This window comes from Stegodyphus dumicola, chromosome 9, assembly GCF_044657685.1.
Source record: "Stegodyphus dumicola isolate Sdum_Otavi_A_Nest chromosome 9, ASM4465768v1".
Lineage (NCBI taxonomy): Eukaryota > Metazoa > Arthropoda > Arachnida > Araneae > Eresidae > Stegodyphus > Stegodyphus dumicola.
Genome location: NC_140776.1, coordinates 132,361,794 through 132,381,898, shown reverse-complemented (window position 1 = coordinate 132,381,898; position 20,105 = coordinate 132,361,794). Strand labels below are relative to the sequence as shown.

The following is a 20,105-nucleotide window of genomic DNA, read 5'->3' as shown; positions in this document are numbered from 1 at the left end:
TAAACTGGTAATACTTTTCATTCAATTTTGTATCATTTTAGGGATTTTGTTTTCCATTAATGGACCAATCTAACAGTCACTTATTAGCCCAAATATCAACAATTCATTATATTCGAGTTGAGTTGTGGATTGTTGGGCTTATTGGTGGGTGTTGTGATCAACGATGTTTTAGCAGAAACAAAAGAAAGCATTTCGAGTTATTAGCAGTTTGAGTTTACCAAATTATCGAAAATTAGTTGTTCGAGACATTCAATATTTTATGCTGGTGTAATAAATACACTTCAGAAATCAAGAAGCAATTACATAATTCGTGCAAAACATTTATTAGATACATAAGTAATATTGAAACATGCTTAAAATCAATGAATGCATTTTCTTAACATTATACAGTCAAAAGTCGTTAATTCGGACACCCATAATTCGGAATGTTCTATAATCCGGACCTCAAAACTAAAAACTTTCTGCGCATGCGCCGCGTTGACACATGCGCATAGGTGTTTACGCGTGCGCGTAAGACCTTTTACGACTGCGCATATGAGTGTGCGCAAGTGCAGAATACGTTTTCGAGTGCGCGTTTTATGTATAATGGACGTATAAGCTAAAATTATTTAATTATCTATTTCAGTTAATGTTGATGATTGCGTTGTTCCTTAATTTTCGAATTGGATCCGGCTTATTATTTTTTGCAGACTGTAATGCAATTTTATAAAAGTAAGCTTAAACTTTCGATTATATCAAATAGAATTTCCCATATATATTTGTTAATATGTAAAGGATCTAAAGCGAAAGTATGTTTTGAAATCCGAAATCTGTTTATCAATTTCACGCTGCTCGGCGGGGGAACGCCGCCCGGCGTAATGAATTGGAAGTTGATCTGTCAACACTATCCTTATCTTCAGGGCAGATGTTTTTATTTTATTTGGCTTATAATTCCTTACCAAATTAGTATTTCATCTCGATGTGCTCCGTCTTTGATATGATTTAAACCAAATTCCTCGTCATTATAATTCGCTTCCGATAGCGAAGAAAGTGACAGAGGTTAGTGAAAACGAAAAAATTTCGATTGACAAATTAGTCGGTGTTCTCGACACAGCAATTATAGGTCTTGAACAGCGTAACTTTGTAACTAAACAAGAAATTATGTCTGTTTAATAGAATTAAAAAGAAAGTATTATCACATGAAACGAAGCAACTTAAACAACTTACATTGAAAGAAATGTTTAATAAAGTAAACAAATAAATATTAAGCTTTTTCTTTTTGCAAATTTTGATACCCTTTAGATCATAATTGTTCTTTATTTCATAAATTACGGTTTCATATTTTTAATTTTAGAATTTCTGCATGCCATCTTACGAGATTTAAACTGATGATCTATAATCCGGAAAAATCGATAATCCGGAATCGCCGAAGTCCCGACGAGTCCGGATTAACGACTTTTGACTGTATTAGTATTAGAAGTATATGTGAAGTACTTTCTTAAAAAACAGCCAAGATAGAAATTTTGTACATTAAATGATAAAAATTATTTAGACGCAGAATAAAATGTTAGTCATATAAATCATATCGATGCGTTGAACTTCTCTTCAGCATATTTACTTAAGCAAAATACCTTATAAATTGGTACTGGTATGAAACCGGTTTGGTTCTGGTGAAGTTACACGTCGCTTTAGAAGGAAGTTTCGCTTTCCTCACCTCTTTCGTGGGTAATTGGAAGCACGTTCGTTTAGCAGTCAGAAAATCCAGAGTTCAAATCCCATCAAGGATATAGCTGATGTTTCATACTTGCTGCTCTGATAATACCTAATCTTTACGTTACACGTGGATTTGGCGACTGGGTTCCACTCTTCCCTCATCGCCCTCTATATAGAGGAGAAAATACGGAATTTTCTCCTTTCTCAGTGCAGGCCTTCGTGATGTAATTGGAAGCAAGTCCTGGAGAAGGCATTTATTATCTTTCATGTCTCCTATTCCGATAAATGTCTAATCGCTTAACAACTTTTCTAATCGAAATTGGTTAATGAAAGTACATTTACTAAGAAAATGCTTCTCAGTAAATGTTAAAAAAATACAAAGAAAATGTTGGGTTGGTGGGAACCTGAAAGAAAATATGTCTCTGTATTTGAACAGATCGTTTTCGGTCAATAGCAAATACATTGTTTGAAAACATTCATGCATGCAGTATGCAATACATTAATGTATGCATGTATTAATGTAATAATACATGTGATGTTTTCTGATTATCACAAATATTATCTTTTCATTTCTAAAAGAAAATATATTACAGGCCATTTCACCTTTTGGGATTATACGAAAATACAAAGTGAAAATAATTCAGAATTTTGACCACCTGACGGAAATATTTAGAACAAATACAGGTATAAGCTAGCATGGCACCTCTGTAGTATCACAGGTGATTGAAAAGTATTGCTAAATCTTGCTACTTGTTATGCTCCCACCCCAGTTTCGAATACCAACACTCCGCTAGGCGGTTCGAGATTCTCCTTCCAAATGTTTAATATAGAATTCCAAATATCAAATTTATGTTTGAGTATGGAATATCAGGCAGCATGTCGTTTCTATTATTTAGTCCAAAGTGGCAAAGCACGCAAATGCTTTCTATTTAAGAAGAGATTCCTTTGTGGTGGAAACGTGGCTTCTAATCATGTTATATGCGGGGAAATCTATGTAAGCATCGTGTGGATATAGTGAACTTAATGAGAGACAAATCTTTAGTAGTGTTTTAGAGGCCTTATTTCATCGGTTAATGGTGAGCGAATATCATTTCAATATGCGGTAGCAGCTACTCATATACTGCAGTTTTGCAATAAAAAATTTCACAGTATATTTTGATACACTTTTACAGCGCCAGCAACAAACCTTAACATTGTTTTGTTCATTAACTTGTTCATATTTTTTTTAATTTCAGAATTTACCCAGAGTGAGTGTGTATCGTTAAATCAGCAAAGCTTTCCTCTAACAAATACTTTGTTGCCTATGACCCCATAAAGACGCAACATTTTCTTAGCTTTATGAGATTATAGGCAGCCTGGTATGCGTTTCAATCAACGAAGAGCCTTTAGAGAATTCTAATGCGTAAACAAAAGGTAGTTATTACTTATGTTTTAAATATTTGCTTTGTTTCTGGAAATTATTCGTTTAAAAGTGACCCAAAATGTAACTTCTGTTATTTTTTAAATGTATTTTCAGCATTGACCATAGTATTGATAAACTGTTCTTTAATGTAGTTCGTATTACAAGATTTTTTGCATGATTTAGTGCAACTACAGGAGGATTTCACATGACAGCTGTATAAAATTTTCAGAAAAAAAAAATCCGAAAGAAGTTTCGTAAATTAAAAAAAATATTTATGCTATACAAAATGGGAACTATTTTTCATTTTTGGCTGTACCTATTTATCTCAAGCTAATGATCACTGTTCATTTCCAGAATATGAATTTTAAATTATTTCATGTATTTAATATCCAAAGATTATTTCAATGCATATTTCTCCATTTAATATTTCCTAAATTATATAATTTAATTTAATTAATTTATAGAGACTTCCGGTAACCTATGTTTGTTAATATCCACGCAAAGCATCAGTGGATCAGAGGACCCCAACGGATGTAAAAGTAAAAATAAATTGTCGTTTTTTATAAAGCCAGTACAAAACAGATAAAACGCGTCAACAATATTTTAAAGTTCATGCTTAGGAACACTATTTCTGCATTATTATTAACATTTATCAACTATTAGTTTCTGACTTAAAGCATTTTCTGTGAAATAGTTTGCCTTGCGCATAAACCTAAAATGCTACGAAATGTTTATTTTATGACATAATTGAAAAACCTGAGTTGCTGTTAGTGAAATAAGTTACTGAAATACCCCACCGGATAAAGGAAGTAAATAGACAGAAGATGAGACTTAATGTTTGGAAATGCGCGTTTTAAATTCAGTTGTTTAACTTTATTTTAAAACTGCATTAAAGCAATAAATATTAATGGGCAGCTTCGTGTGCTTGTATAATTGAAGAGTAAACACCCATCTTTTCTAGAACAGTAATTTTTAAAAATACAATTCATAGTTCATTAATTTATTTCTAGATACGTTAAGATAAGAGAAAATTTATCGGGGTACTATTGCATCTTATCAGGGATTTAATTGTTTTATTTCAGAAAATTCAGTTTGTAAATATTTTAACTTTATATTCAGAAGTGTTCAATAACTTTATTTCCTAAGAATATTAATGAGGCTTGAAAAACTCAGCACTCAAGCATTTATAGCATGCATTTTTACTGATTATTGCCTAAATTGCATTCTTAAAAATAATGCATTCCAGAAACTTGACAACATCATAGACGTAAAAGCAGCTATTCTAATCGTCCAAGATCTTCAACGAAGAACAACATCTGATTAATAGAAACACAGTTCTACATATTACTTAGTACAAAATATGTTTTAATAATACAAAGAAGTATAACATCATCTGCTAGAATCGCCTGCATCTTATCATACAAAGAATTATATTTATTGTTCTCCAGCCGTATTATTTAAAAATCATAAATGCCATTAATCAAGTTTTTTAATTTTTCATGAAGTTTTTATTATGAAGTTTGTATGCTTTTATCATAAAGAAATCGAAGTAGCCTACGCTTCTTCCTTAATGAATAATCTTGTAAAAATGTCTAGCTTTCTTTCTTTATGAAATTATTTGAAAATTGGCTTATGCTGTGATCAACGAAGAAGAAAATATCATAGTGTTATTACGAGTAACATTACATCTGAACATTGCATAGGACAAAATCTGTCTTTATTTTGAATTTTCTATTTAACTTAATGATGTTCTTTACTTTTAGCATTATACTTTTACTTAAATTAAGCATTTATAATTATACTTCTATGGAGATTTTCCAATGTAAATGTTGTATTCCATTGTTATCAGAGGTGATAGGTAAGTTTGGTATGTTGCGATTAATAAAAGTCTTCTTTAAACTAAGACATTCAAAAGGACATGAACATTTCTTGAATGGATTTTTTCTTCATCTGATAGCGTGATAAAAAAAGGTAAGAGGTAAATATTTCTTTGCTAATAAAAACTTCTCTCTAAACGATTCCAGCTGTGACATAAAGTAGTTTAAATGCCAAACGTTCAAAGTAAATTTTTAAAAAATGCATTAGATACTTAATTTATAGCGTTAGAAGTATCTCTTATTAGTTACAATAGCAGTGCAAATTTAAAAAAAAAATATTAGTCCGATATAAATTTAGAACATTTTAATATACAAAAATCTGGCATATTAATAAAACAATTATTAACGAAAGTGGTTATTGCTTTTTAAATTCCGCAGTTTTTTAAGTAATTAGATTGATTTAAGTCATTAGCTAGTTAAGTAATTAGACTAGTCGGTAATTAGATTAGTAGTTGTTTTAACAAAGGGCAACAGTCTGAGTAGTAATTATGCTCAAGATCGAGAAAAAGATAAAGGCTTCTATTTTGCTTAGGTGGATTAAATTTATTTTATGCAATGAAATGCATGATTTTGCAGAGTACTTGTTTAATTTATGAGCAATCATAATCCTTTTATGTAATCTAAAATCAGTGCTTTTTAAAAGGACGAATACGTTTTACCCATTAACAACTTTAGAAAACACTTTACTAATACGTAATTATATTCTCTTACATTCCAAATGCGACATATATGCTATAAAAATAATATTTTTTTAGATTATTTCGTAGCATTGATGGCAGACCAAGCTTAATATTCTTAAATACTGCATTATGGGACTAAACTGTCCATTTTGTTCATCGACTTACTTATTTTATATATCATTACTACATTTTCCCTTTAATATTTTTCAAATATAATGTTTATTTACGTAATATTAACATACTACCACGCGAAGATCAAAGTACTTTATTGTTTTTAAGCAAAACAGGTCACCATAGCATTCAACCTAAGGCATTTTTTGTTGTTTTCCGTACAAAACATGCACTACTGAAACGCAGACCTTATTCTCTCTTATGAAATTTAACGTGCATATAGATTTTTTACTATGTATTCTTGAAATAGTTATCACCATTATATTTTAGACATTTTTTATTATTAAACAAGTAAAAATATTCAAATCCTGATATACAAAAGCATAGTCTTCAAGATCGAATGGGTATGTATTAATGCTTTTCATTTTTGCTCGCCAACAAAATGCATTAACATGCATTTTCTTGCGAATACCTTATAAAAGTATTGCATTTGATTACTTTATAAGAGTATTCGTAAGTTAGTGCATGTTGAGATCAACAAAGTTTCTCTGGAGCACTAAGATGCAGGAGAATTATGCAAGCTTCTAAAAAATGCGATAAGTATATTTTTTGTATAAACCAGAGAGCACAAAATATTATGTGTTACTTAAACTAATAAACAGTTTTATAAATTAAGCATACTAGCATTCATTTCTTAAATAATAAATTCTCATTTTAAAAAAATTATGTTTAATACTCACAGTAAAACAATTTGTTCTGTTGATGTTTCTTCTTGACCTTTTTGTTTGCAATACGATACTGTAATTTTTCCTGCAAATTGCATTGCTTCTGAAAAGACAATGAATAAAAGCAAATTTATATTCAATACTTCTCTATTCCCTTGCGAAATTAATAGTACAAGATATTCTCACAAAGATGACCTGCCCAGCATTTTTCATTTGTTGTCCTGACGTAACAAACATATCGGAATTGTGTTCCGGCAAATGGGAATGAGAAATGAGATGACTATCAGTGTTATGAAATTTATGATCATAATAACTAACTGAAAATTATGACGAATATGAAAGACTGTTTTAAATGAGGAAGACTGTATAGCTTTTATTAGCCAGATTAAAATTTTACAACAATTTTATCAATTAAAATTTAATAACAATTATAACATTTTTATAACAATTTTATCAACATTCTGATTGAAGATGCTGTAGTTGGTCTTTAAATTTATTCATGATAGGTAGATCATTAGAGACAAACGGTATGTCCATCAGTTCCGAGAATGCTGCTTAAATTTATATTTTTTTTCTCGTTGTGCATCCAATATTTTTAGAAAACATGTTTAGAAATAGTGCGAAAATAAAGAAACGAGAAAATTATGTAGAAAGTGTACAGAAACAAGTAAACAACTTCAAAATTATGACAATTTTTAAAGAAGATAGGATGTCATCTTTTAATGCATCTATGTGTATTAGCAGTTTGCATGCAGAAAATATAATACTATTCAATTAATGATGATAAAATTCTGTGGTCGATTTAAGTTTAAAAATGCTCATGTTAATGAATTTATGTACAATGAATTCTGCCACGGCCAAGTTTTACCTTTTGTCTAAAACATTTACCCTTGATAGCGACTATGTTTCTGAGGACATAAACCAGTATTGGTATTAAAGTACAACCTGTCTATGAGCACATATGAAATATGTAATTTATACAGCATATATGGAAGTATTAAAATTATCTCAGTACATATGAAAATTATTATATTATTATGAAAATTATTATTAAAATTATCACAGCACATATGAAACCACTGTCCTTGAAAATCAAGTTAAACTAATGACATTGCATTATCAATTTTTTATGTTACCCTTTTAACCATTGTTTACATTACCTTATTCTTTACATTCTAGGATCACATTCACTATTTCATAACTTAGCTGATTTTCAGGGGCGTAACTAGAGAGGGGCAAGAGGGGGCATCTGTCCCCGGGCGCAGAATCCAAGGGGCGCCAAACTGATGTTACGACATTTTAGAATTAAATGTTTTCCATCCTTGGCAAGCAGTAGGGGGCGTAAAATCTTCAGTTGTCCCTGGGCGCTGAAAACCCTAGCTACGACTCTGCTGATTTTATCGTTTGATCATATGCCTTTTACATATACATTTCATATTCCAATGTGTCATGACATTGTTACAAGCTACCTTGTATTAAATCAACCTGTCTATGAGAACTACTTCCACAGAAGACTAAACAGTTTGCCGCTTGAGAGAGAGTGTGTATAGTACAACTGCTCAAGATAGTTGAGCTACATAACACTTCAAGCACAAAAGCGTCTTTTTAATACTATGAAACTTAAATTAAGCTTAAGTAAGATTCATCTGTAAGGAAAGCTAATTTCAGTTTTATGAAATTTAACACAATAATCAAACCGAACTTCCAATGGATAAACAAATGGTCATATCAGCCGCATTCTAACTTACTTTGTTAAGAACTTATTTTTATGCTATTTAAATGCTCTATGAATAATTTTTATTCCCTGAAAATCTGAATCGGAAACGTCAGAATCAAAGAAAAGAAATCAGTTAAAAAAATCACTTATTTAACATGAAGCCTTGTAAGCTGGGTCCCAAGTATTAAGCAGAAATTTGATGAGAAATTACCTGAAATATTTCTGTTAGTTTCTGTTTTTTTTTCTTTCAGAAAGCAATTAATGAATTAAACATATTTTCAAGCAAGAGAATAAATTGCTTTTCCGATTGATTGCAGCATTAAGAAGCATAAAAATAAATCTAATTGTTTGTTTATTTATTCGAAGCTCATTTCGTGGAAGCTTAAAATGTTCGCAGAAACGTAATGTGACGGGCTGAAATTTGTAATAATTGAATTTAGCTGTAGAGGCATTCTCCTGTCTGTTGAAGAAATGTACGAAGTATCATCACCCAGGATAGCGACCCAGGATAGCGTAGTTTGCGTTTTACTACAAACATAGTTGAATAAGCATTAGAAAATTCGGTGACATCGCGTTTTAAGTGAAAAGCGTATGAGTCAAAGGATCTGATATTCTTTGATGAAAATCGAATTTCTGCCATGCTACAACGACTTTTATCAGATTTTGTACCCTCTAACCGCATTATTAACTCCTTTTTAGCAATATGTTTCTATGAGTCCATCATTTCAAGAAAATTCAAACTATCCCATAGTGCCATCGCTCATCTATGAATTGTTAATTACCAAAAGAAGTAATCTGCCGGTACTTCCTGGAATGCTGTGAGAGTTGAAACAAATGTGTGGATGTGAAATCGAAGTTCATAATTAAGTACACAGTTTTTACACTTCAAATAGAACTGCTCCACAAGCATATTTTGCAATCTTGTTTAGACTATAGTATTTAAAATTAACGCAAAATATACTTAAGAGAAAAAAAGTTATAATTTTTTAGCTTATACTGATCACAGCTACTATGCCTTATATTATGCCAAACAAAAGGCTGTGCAAAATTAAGAAATTAATCCATCACTTAACGCATTTATTTTTAATTATTATTACATTTCCATTGACTGTTGTAAAGAAATATTTAAATATATATTGTATGCTATTCCATAAACAGAAATTTTGAAAGAATGTTTGTGATTTGTAATTTTAATTGAAGAAAATAAAAATAAATAAATAAATAAGTCATGGTGTTACCTGTTCCTAGAATGCTTTCCAAATCTTCGACTGAGCATTTTGAAGGGACACAAACACCCAGCTTAAATGTAGAATTTGTAAGATGTTTGTACCTGACAAACATATTCAGAAACTGAAATAAAAACATAAATATAAACTAAGTTTCTAATAAATTACCTTAAAAATCACTGTTAATTATTTCATTTTTACAAGAAAATTTAGCACAATTCTTGGTACTTAAATTTATTAGCTTGTAATTCTTTTAACTCAAACCGAATCATATTTTAAAATTTTCCTTTGTTTTTAATTAATATTTAGCTTGGCTTTTAATTTCAGTTTTATGTTTCCCACTTCTTTCTTTAGGTATATATTCGTATTTCGAACAAAAATATTGTTCTAAAAGCAATCGAAAGTTTCCTTTCAAAGAAATCATGTTCCTTGTAGATCAGTTGGGTCAACTCACAAATATTTTCATGTGGTTCAGAGACCACAGAAGTGGAACGAGAAATTATTTTTTTTTTTTTTTTTTTTTTTGCATCTGACATTCTGGTAAGAATTATAAATTGAAAACATGAATCATTCTTTGAATTAAATCACACCAGGAAAGAAGTTTAAATCTTCCTTTTGTAGTAAGCAACAGAGCTATGGTATATATGGAGACATTACGAAAAGAAAGCAGTTTCAGTGACTTATTGACTTAGTACAAGGGCATTACTAACTATATCCTTGTGCTAAATAAACCTACAAGGGTATCGGAGTTCTCTTAACTAGTAAAATCCTTGAATCAAATAAGCCTAGAAAAATAATACTTTTTATTTTGCTTGTATCATCAGGACAGCGATTTCTGGTCAAATGTCCCTAAGATCAGCACGGAATGTTTTTATATCGGAAAATCTCTTTTCATAAAAGTTTTTATATCGAGCAATATATGTGAGAAAGTGTAATTTTTAAATTATTTCCCTTTTCCGCGCTTTCTTTTCATTTTGTTTCTTTATTTTAAACTAGCGGAAGTACGCGGTAAGCACTCAAGTTAGATTGAGATAAATGCATCTACCAACAGAGAGAATGATATCGCTGTAAATAACGATGCAAAAAATGCGATTCATAGTCATATATTTTTAAGTCTGATGTGATATGATGTGACATAAAAAATTTCGATAGAAAAATAAACTAATTTTCTCTCATTATATCAGGAATAATGGCACGCAGTTTTTAGTGATTTTCGTCTTTCTTATCAAATGATCGTAAAAGCTCACGTTCCATCCAATATTTAACCTATATTCCACTTTAGTCAATTAAATGTTGCGAAACATTGATTATAATTCATCAGAAATGAATAACGCGAACAAACAAACACACAAACAGGCATTCTTCTTTATCTATACAGATTTCGTAAAACTTACAAATTGTTGATTAACAAACTGTACTATTTGAAATGGAGCAGTAGCAACACTTTTCGAAATAAAGCATTTTTATCTCCAACCACGCAATGTTGTTGCTACTCGGAAAATGAGTGCGAAAATTAGCATTTTCAGAGTTTTTAATTAATATCTCGGGAGATGAAAGTCGCACGAAGATGGAAATAATCGAAATGGCTTCTCACGAATATTTGGAATCACGGATAATGTATTTAATATTTCGCAATGCTATTTTTATTTCATTGTAAAACTTAGAAATTTTTTATTAATATACTCAACGATTTGAACCAAACAGTGGCAGAGCGCTTCTCGAAATAAAGCAGGTTTTTATCTCCAGTGCGCGAGAATGTTGCCACATGTAAAAGTGAGGGCGAAAATTAGCTTTTTAAGAGTTTTTAATTAATATCTCTAATTTTAACTTTTTTTTTGGAAAAAAGTGGACCCAGAGCTCACGTGCAATTATGTAATAATTAACGCAATGCAATTAATAATTTAACGTTAATACTAATAATTAACCTAATGTAACTGTTTCGTTTGGCACTGCTGTTTTTTACATGTAGTTTAAATACATGTTTTAATGTTCTGTATTTTGAATTTATGGAGATTAATTATTTAAATAATATGCATATCTCAGTTAAGTTAAAACTACTTCAGGTATTAAATAGGAACCTGAGTATGAAGACTGCAGAATTTTTCTTAAGGTCAGTGGTTTAAAATTGTGCCTGTTTTCAGGCACGAGAAACCGTTTTATCTTAGAAGAGATAATTTGTGTATCCGCTTCCGAGAATATTTCCACTTGGATTACAGCGGGATGTTTCAGGTATTTCTTACCTTTACTATACATTAGTGTTTAAAGCCTGAATTCTATTTACTTTATTTTTTTTTTAAGATTCTTAATCTGAATTCAAATGAACAAATTTTGCAGAAATTTTGAAACAAAAGCACTTGAGTGTAAACGAAAGATGTTAGATCAGAAAAGGGTATATATTTAACGAGTGCTTAAGAGAACGTTTTGAGTAGTGGTATTGATCATGCTTTATAGAATAATAGCTATTGAAACATATTCAGTAATTTTCTTACTGAAGGTATATGCTTGTTAATTTTTCGAAGGGAGAATCTGTCAGTATTCGGCTGCAAAACATTCGAAGATGAAGGCATTGTGTTTCTTCACTAGAAAGGCATTCTGTATCTTCACTAGACATTTTGTCCAGGCTTTCTTGTCTTATCTAATCATTGTATTCTATCTCGTTCATTTGCGCTTTTGCAGCTGAGGATGATGGTTCGGTAAATCCATCGAAACTAGCCCTGTGAACATTTGAAAATATAACGCTGATTTTTGTTGTTTGATTTCTGAATTAGTATTTGTTCGGCGTGTTATTGTGTCTTAATTTTAGAAAGTCTTTAAAAATTACCAACATGTATTTACAGAATTAAATTTCATTAAAATTCAATAACAAGCGTAGTTAAATGTTTTTTAATAATCACACACTGTTTATAAAGGAAAAGAAACTGAAAAATGATTGCGTCTATCTCTCTTCACCTATTGTAATTAGTGACTGCCTTTCTAATCGATGTAGTGGTTAGTGATGCTGGTTTCCGTACCGTCGGGCCTGGGTTCGAATCCTGCAGAGAAGATGGATGTTTGTGTAGTGTCTAAGACACGGCAGGGCTTAAAATACCAACTAGATAAAATTCCTTTCGAGTGATTTAGTGGTAGAGGAAGAGTGGTAGGAGACTATCTAATCCATTCCACGAGGAGTGCTCCAGCAAATTTAGGACGTACTAACAGTTAGTGCTATGATACTACAGTTGTGAGACAATTTGCTATTTCAAACCATTTTCTCTGTCTAATTATTAGTGACAGAAATTAATCATACTGTTTCTTTTAAATGTATATATTTATGCTAGAGGAACAAACAAGAAACACAAACTGCTAAAGCATCTCAGCTAATAAAATAGCTAAAGAGTAACATTCTGAAACACATATTATCTAATAAAACCTAAAAATTCATTTTTATATAGCTCTTGATCAATTATTGAAGGAAAAATTGTGAATAATAGCCAGCATTTTATGATACAGTTATTACAATAGATTTCAGTGATTTACTTATATGAAAAAATAATAAAATTAACATTTTATGTAGAATTAATTAATTTTATTACCATTTTATGTAGAATGTTGATAATAAAAAGCAGGATAACTGGTTTTTATTATTAATATTCTACATAAAATGCTATTTTTACATGGAATCAAAAAACGAGATTTTATTTTGTTTTAAATTTTAGTAAATTAAAGTTCCTCAAGTTACAAAAATTGAGTTAAAATGAATTGCAGTATTCTACATTATGCAGGCGTATTCTGTAATAAATTTTAATTAAATCTTGGTTGAATTCAACTTCTAAAAAACTTCTCATTTAGAAAATATGCTTGGAATATAAATTTTCTATTTATTGCATTTCTGCTTTACATCAGATGTAAATTTAAGGGATGTACTCTCTTAGATAAATGAAGAAAAGTATTATTATAAGAAGAGAAGAATAAATTTAAAAAAATCTAAAATGTTTCAGATTTTAAATTACGCCCAAAGACGCGTTTATTTAACGTTTTGTGCGTTACCTTTATTTATTAAATATCATGTTCCATATTATTCATGTTCATATTAAATATTATTCATGTTCATCATCAAATATCATGTTCCCTATTCCATATTCATTAAATATCATGTCCACTTAAACCATAAAATTTAGTTCAATAGCAATGTCGCAAAATAATTTTAAAATGAGCATATCTTTAGAATTTCCGATACACAATTCGACGCGCTGGAGATAAAAAGGTGGCTCTATGGACCGTTGTTTTATCACAATGCGAGGAATATGCATACATTTATGCAGAATTTTCATTATTTAATTTCGTCAAATCTAATGCAGGACTCTTAACATGTGGTGGCAACAGTTTGAAAAGTGAAACGAGCATTTAGAGTGATTCAACGCAGAATCGCAAAACGAAAACAATAGTCCTTCAGGGACAAAGCCCCTTTGGACTAATAATAAAGTAAAGCCTTATAATTCCGTTTCTATGATTTCCTTATAAGTTAAAATATCTGTAACTAAATGATAATATTTTGCAAGTAAAATGTTCGAGAGGGAAAATGAAATGTCATTTTGGAATTTATTAATTTTATATTTCATAAAACTAAAAGGTCTCATATTTGAATTGAAGTTAAGTATAGTTTCCCTGTGTAAATTAATTGGAATCGAAAGTTCAAGTTAAAAAAAAAGTGATGCTTTAAGAATTTTTAAAAATTACAAGCAGAAGACGCTTGTTACTTTATTTACCATCCATTAATATATCCATCAAATGGTAAACAATGCATGGTAAAGAAATACAGCAATTAAATAAAGTTATCTAATATGCGCAAAAAACGAACTTAACACTTACAGTTTTAGTTTTAGCAATAGGTGATTCTTTATTACCATGCTGAAAATCATCGATAGCTTTCTGAATTCCTTCCGGCCTGTGACTTTCCAGTAAACAGTATTGTCCTCTGAAAGCAACATCTTCTGGCCTAAGTGGACGATCATCCCTTCTTCCTACTTCTATATCCAAACACTCATCATAGTCACCAATAGAGAGAGAAGTTCCTTCCAAGATACCTGGAGGTATTTTTCCAGAGGCATCGATAACTGAAAAGATATAATTTGATTGCAATAAAATTTCACGTGCGTAAATTGACATAAAAGTCTAACTACAGTACTATAAGGCAATTTTCTCCCTCCTTTTTCATGCTTTCGTAGTGTAACGATAGCACACTCGATGTGTATTCGAGAGGTCCTGGTTCGAGTCTCAGCAAGGATATTCCACATTTTTCATATCACCTGCTTCAAAATAACATATGACTACAGTAAAATGGATAGAAATTAATTATGTAAAATTCAATTTTTCAGAGGCAGATACATCTAAACGTGGTGTGCGGTGAAATCTGATTTTAGGTATTCTGTAACAGATCCAATTCACTGGATGACTGAGCTTGAGATTAGTTTTTTCTTTTTTCTTTTTTACTCTGGAGAATTCGCTATGTATGTGTTTTATGGAACTAATTAAAATCACAAATAAAATGAAATGTATAAACAATATTGATGTTAATCAGGTTTTAACTGGACATGGTAGGTTTCTGTTCTATTTCAACCGATTTAATCTGCAGGAAAATAAATTATGTAATAGTTGTCAGGTTTATGGTGATGCTAGGCATTTTGTGGTTGATTGTAGTTTAACAGCCCCTATTAGACAGATTTTTAACATTACTGATTTTAATGAAGTGTCATTAATTTTAAAGTTTTTAAATCATATTCTATTGCTCTAATGAAGTTTATGAATGAAAACAGGGCACTAGTAGGAATCTTCTGTTAAAATTGAATTTTGTATTTGCGTGGGTTTTGGATATCTGTGGTGTTCTGTGTTGTGAATTTGTGTTTATGGATTTTTTTGTTTGTTTGTTAGTCTGTAATTTTGTGTTAGATGTGCTTATTTAGTTTTGATTTAGTATTTTTGTTTGTTGTTTGGGGGTGGCTGGGTTACTGGCTGCCCTCGTTTGTGGAGATACGGGGCCCCTTCTTTTGAGCTATGGGGACACTCGTGTCCAGGTGGGCTGAAGGGAGCCTCCAATCCTTACAATTCTTACATATATCTGCATATACTGGGTACCTGGGAAAAAAGTGATGAAAAATGAATGACACATATATCTGCATATACTGGGTACCTGGGAAAAAAGTGATGAAAAATGAATGACACATATATCAAAATTAATGTGTTTATTACGCTGTAGTTAACATTGTTGGAAAAAACTCAAAAAGTTTTATTTGCCGGGAAGACTGGCGCGGAGCGAACTTGACCCCTTTTTCTCTCTGTGGCGTTGGCCGGTGTTGACCTCTTTGGATTTCTTCATGTGATGATTTGTAAAGGAAAGAGATTATTGAACTCGCTGGAGATTTTTTTGCCCGCGTTGCAAAAGCGAAAGAACGGTAGGCACTGTGGACGCATTTATAATGATGGGGGGGGGGGAGCCGTAAGTGGTCTACAATACTTTCTAAAGGAATCAGATTTAATTTCATCGAGTGATGTAGTATGTTGTTCTTTGTGTCTTCTCTCTCTCTACAAATATATATGAGACAATTTCTGTATATCCTGAAATCCATAGGAGTCAAGCTGAAGATATAAGATCTCAAGGAATCGCTGATGCGGTGGTTCCAGAACTTTTTTCATTGTTATCTTGAGAATGTGTATAGGAATAGTTATATTTTCATGCGAAATAAACATTTTAAAAATGACATTAAATATAAACTGTTATTGGATTTAAAAATATACCGGTAATTTGTTTTTCGAAGAATAATTTAATGGCGACATCTCAGTCTTCTCTTCGCTGGATCCGAGGTGTCTGCGCATATTCTGAAATGCTGAAGTAATCGTTAGCAAACTGCAAAGGAGCATTCGAACTACTGCATGATGATCATTGTCACATTCTTGCCACTAGGTGGCGGGCATCTCTTCCTTTACTTTTGCTGTAATTAAGTTCCGAGAACCAGTAGAGATTGGAACCGCTCGGAGGAGCGTAAAGACTCAGAACTAAAAATGTACTGTCTTAAAATAGTTATCACCTACCTTGTAAATAGTGTATATTAGCTTTTTATTTCAATAAATAATTAAAAGACAAGATAGCTTGTTAGCAGTAATAGAAACTCTTACTGAAAACGTGATTATTAGAAGCCTGGCGTCGTGAACACTAAAGATTCAGCAGGTAAGGAATTTTACATTAATTTTATTGTAAATAGAAGAACCTGATGCAGCATTATTATGGCGCCCGAACAGGGACGCTAGGTTTTTTGAAAAGTTCTAATAAAGTGAATTCAAAAGCTGAATATTAAAATTGAAGATTTTAATACTTTTTCTTGAAGTATTCAGCAAAAGAATAATTTTGTTTTCTAAGTAAGAGTTAAATATTTGTTTTTCATGAGACGTATATTTTTGTGTAAGTGTTTGAATCTAAGAAAGATAATGGCTGAAGTAGATAAATTAAAAAAGAAAAGAAGTATCTTAAGAACTGCCGTTACAAAACTATTTAAGAAAATCGAAAGCGAATTAAATAAATCTGAAGGTAGTATTAATGAGCTCGAAGAATTGTTAGAACAGCTTAATGCTAAAACCGAAACGCTATCTAATGCCGATGTGGAAGTTGAACCAATTCTGAGTGTAGATGAATTCGAAATTACAGAACAATATCGCGAGAAGATAACGTTATGGAAATAAATTCAGGCTTAAGAAACGGATTAAGGAACTTAATCATGACTTAAATGCACCGAACACACAGCAAAATATAAAAGGTACACTTAATGTTAAATTACCAAAACTTTCGATTCCCGTATTTTATGGGAACAGTAGTCAATGGCTTACTTTTTGGAATAGTTTTGAGTCCTCAATACATAATAACGAATCATTGAACAAAGTAGACAAATTTAATTACCTGAAAGCATATTTAGGAGGAACAGCTGCTAGCTGCGTTCAACTACTTCCTTTATCTCCAAAGCATTATGATTCAGCAATTCAAATCTTACACGACCGTTTTGGAAGGAGAGACATTCTTATTAATGCGCACATGAATAATTTGCTGAATATTGAATCATTAAAAAATGCGAATGACATAAAAACATTTCGTAACTTGTATGATAAAGTACAAACACAGATTAGATGTCTCGAAGCGTTAGATGTTGTATCGGAATCTTCAGCGCTTTGCTGTGTCCGATGATTTTGAAGTTATTGCCTTCAGAATTAACGCTTGAATTTCATAGAACACAAAATGTTGGCACCGATTATAACATAAAAGATTTAATGTCATTTTTACACGCAGAACTTTCATCCCGTGAACGCACGAGGTCAACGGTTTCGCAACAGCAAAAAGTATCCGATCGGCGACAGTCTTCTTCCCCCCCTGGAACGAAAAGCGCATATGGTTTCTCAAATAGACATAATAAACCAAAGATTCCGACCGCTACTGATTTGTTTACAAAATCCGAATGCAGAGAGGAAAATATGAACTGCGTCTTCTGTAATCAATTCCACAAGATTTATGACTGTAGTTTCGTTTCCGGCTTATCATTACAAGAAAAAAGGGACATTTTAAAAAGAAAATGTGCTTGCTATAAATGCCTAAAATTACACCATTTGGCTCAAAACTGTAGAACAAAAATAACTTGTTCTATTTGTAAAAAACAACATGCAACTATTATGTGTAATAAACAAAATCCTTCTGTCGAAGTTTCGGAAATTAAAAAAGGCAAACAGATAGAAAATAAAGTACTTTCAAATCAAGCATGATGTTCAGAAGTATATTTGCAAACTTTAATTGTTCGCATATATGGAAGAGGGAATAACCAATTTGTTCGAGCGATAATTGACACCGGAAGTCAAAACTCATACATAAGCAGGTACGCAGCAGAAAGGTTACAATTAAGAAGCTTAGGTGAACAAAGTGTAACCCACGGACTTTTCGGTGGCATAGAAGTTTCGGGAAAACATAAACGTTATAGAATAAAATTGGGTAGCGTAGATAAACGGTATAATTGCGAAATCAATGTATTGGATGAAAGAAAAATATGTTCTTCGGTCCCTAAAATCAAAAATATACACTGGATTGGGGAACTTAGAAGAAGAGGAATTTACGTCAGTGATGTTTTTGAAAATGGAAATTGCAGATTATTCCAGGAGAACCCCCAAGAGATTCATTTGTTGTTAGGGGCAGATATTGCTGCAAATTTATTTACTGGTAAAATCGAAGTTCTTCCTTGGGGAAGATTAGTTGCTGTAAGTACAAGACTTGGGTGGACAGTCATGGGGAAAGCGAACACTGACAATTATGAAATAGAAAATTCCTTTTCCACGCTTTCGTTATCTTTACATATTTCTGATGCCACGTTGTCAGAACTGTGGAGGCTTGATGTTATCGGAATAACAGATCCAGTTACAAAAAAGGCTAGAGAGGAAAGGGATTTGCAAGCAAAATTGCAATTCGAAAATTCTGTATCTCTAAACGAAGAAGGGCGTTATGAAGTCGCACTTCCGTGGGCGGAGAATCATGTACCACTCTCCACCCACAAGGATTTAGCGTTGAAACGTCTACAATCTACTACCCAGAAACTTTTATCTCAAAATTTATTTTCTTCATACAATGCAATTTTTAATGACTGGTGTAACTTAGGAGTGATCGAAGAAGTTAAAGAAAATATTGCGGTTGACTATGGACATTATTTGCCACATAGACCGGTGATCAAAGAAAATGGCTCAACACCAATTCGACCGGTGTTTGATGCGTCTGCGAGGAAACAATTGTCTCCTTCTCTAAATCAGTGTGTGGAGTGTGGACCAAATTTGATAGAACTAATTCCTTCTCTTTTGTTGAGATTTCGGGAAGGCAAGTTTGCTGCTATAGCAGACATTGAAAAGGCTTTCTTACAGATCAGTGTAAGGCCTCAAGATAGAGATTGGCTTCGGTTTTTCTGGTGGGATGATGTGGAACAAAAGAAAACGAAAGTATTTCGTCATACTAGAGTAGTATTTGGGGTTAAGAGTAGTCCTTTCCTTTTGGCAGCTGTTATAGAATTCCATCTACAAAAGTACATGAAAAATTCCTCATATGATACGGAGATGATAGCTAAACTCTTGCGTAGCTTCTACGTAGATAACGTTGTTGCCAGTTTTGACAAAGAATCCGAGATGATCCCGTTTATAGAAAAATCTCGAGAAATAATGTATGAAGGAAAGTTTAATCTTCGAGGTTGGTTACATAACGGAGACAACCTGAAACAGGAAACTATTTCACCCGTATTGGGTCTGTTATGGAACTGTCAGAAAGATAATTTAACTTTGAATCTGAATTGGCTAGAAGATTTTGAAATGGGTATAATAACGAAGAGAACAATTCTCGCTGTAACACACAAAATATTTGATCCTATTGGTATTGTGAGTCCTGTTCTCTTGTATCCTAAAGTATTGTTGCAGAACCTATGGAAAACAGGAATTTCTTGGGATACTGAAGTCGACGAGAGTACAAAACAAAATTTTGTGAATTGGTATAAAAGCCTTTTTCTCTTAAAAGAAATATCCCTCCTACGTTGGATACATTCCAGCAAGGACAATAGGAAGTTCTGCAGCATTCACACATTCTGTGATGCCAGTAGTAATGCGTATGCTGCTGCAGTTTTCTTGAGAACTGTGACGA

At 31.9% G+C, this 20,105-nt stretch overlaps 1 protein-coding gene across 1 annotated transcript in view; it reads right to left on the bottom strand.

The window, feature by feature from the left end:
* Window positions 1-20,105, bottom strand: part of LOC118201133 (nose resistant to fluoxetine protein 6-like) — a 102,870-nt gene that overhangs the window by 35,162 nt on the left and 47,603 nt on the right. Inside the window, exons 2-4 of the mRNA XM_035373169.2 lie at window positions 14,279-14,523; window positions 9,443-9,554; window positions 6,503-6,590 (exon numbers count right to left, since the gene is read on the bottom strand). Coding sequence (XP_035229060.2) covers window positions 6,503-6,590; window positions 9,443-9,554; window positions 14,279-14,523 — 445 coding nt within the window. The remainder of the gene's footprint in view (window positions 1-6,502; window positions 6,591-9,442; window positions 9,555-14,278; window positions 14,524-20,105) is intronic.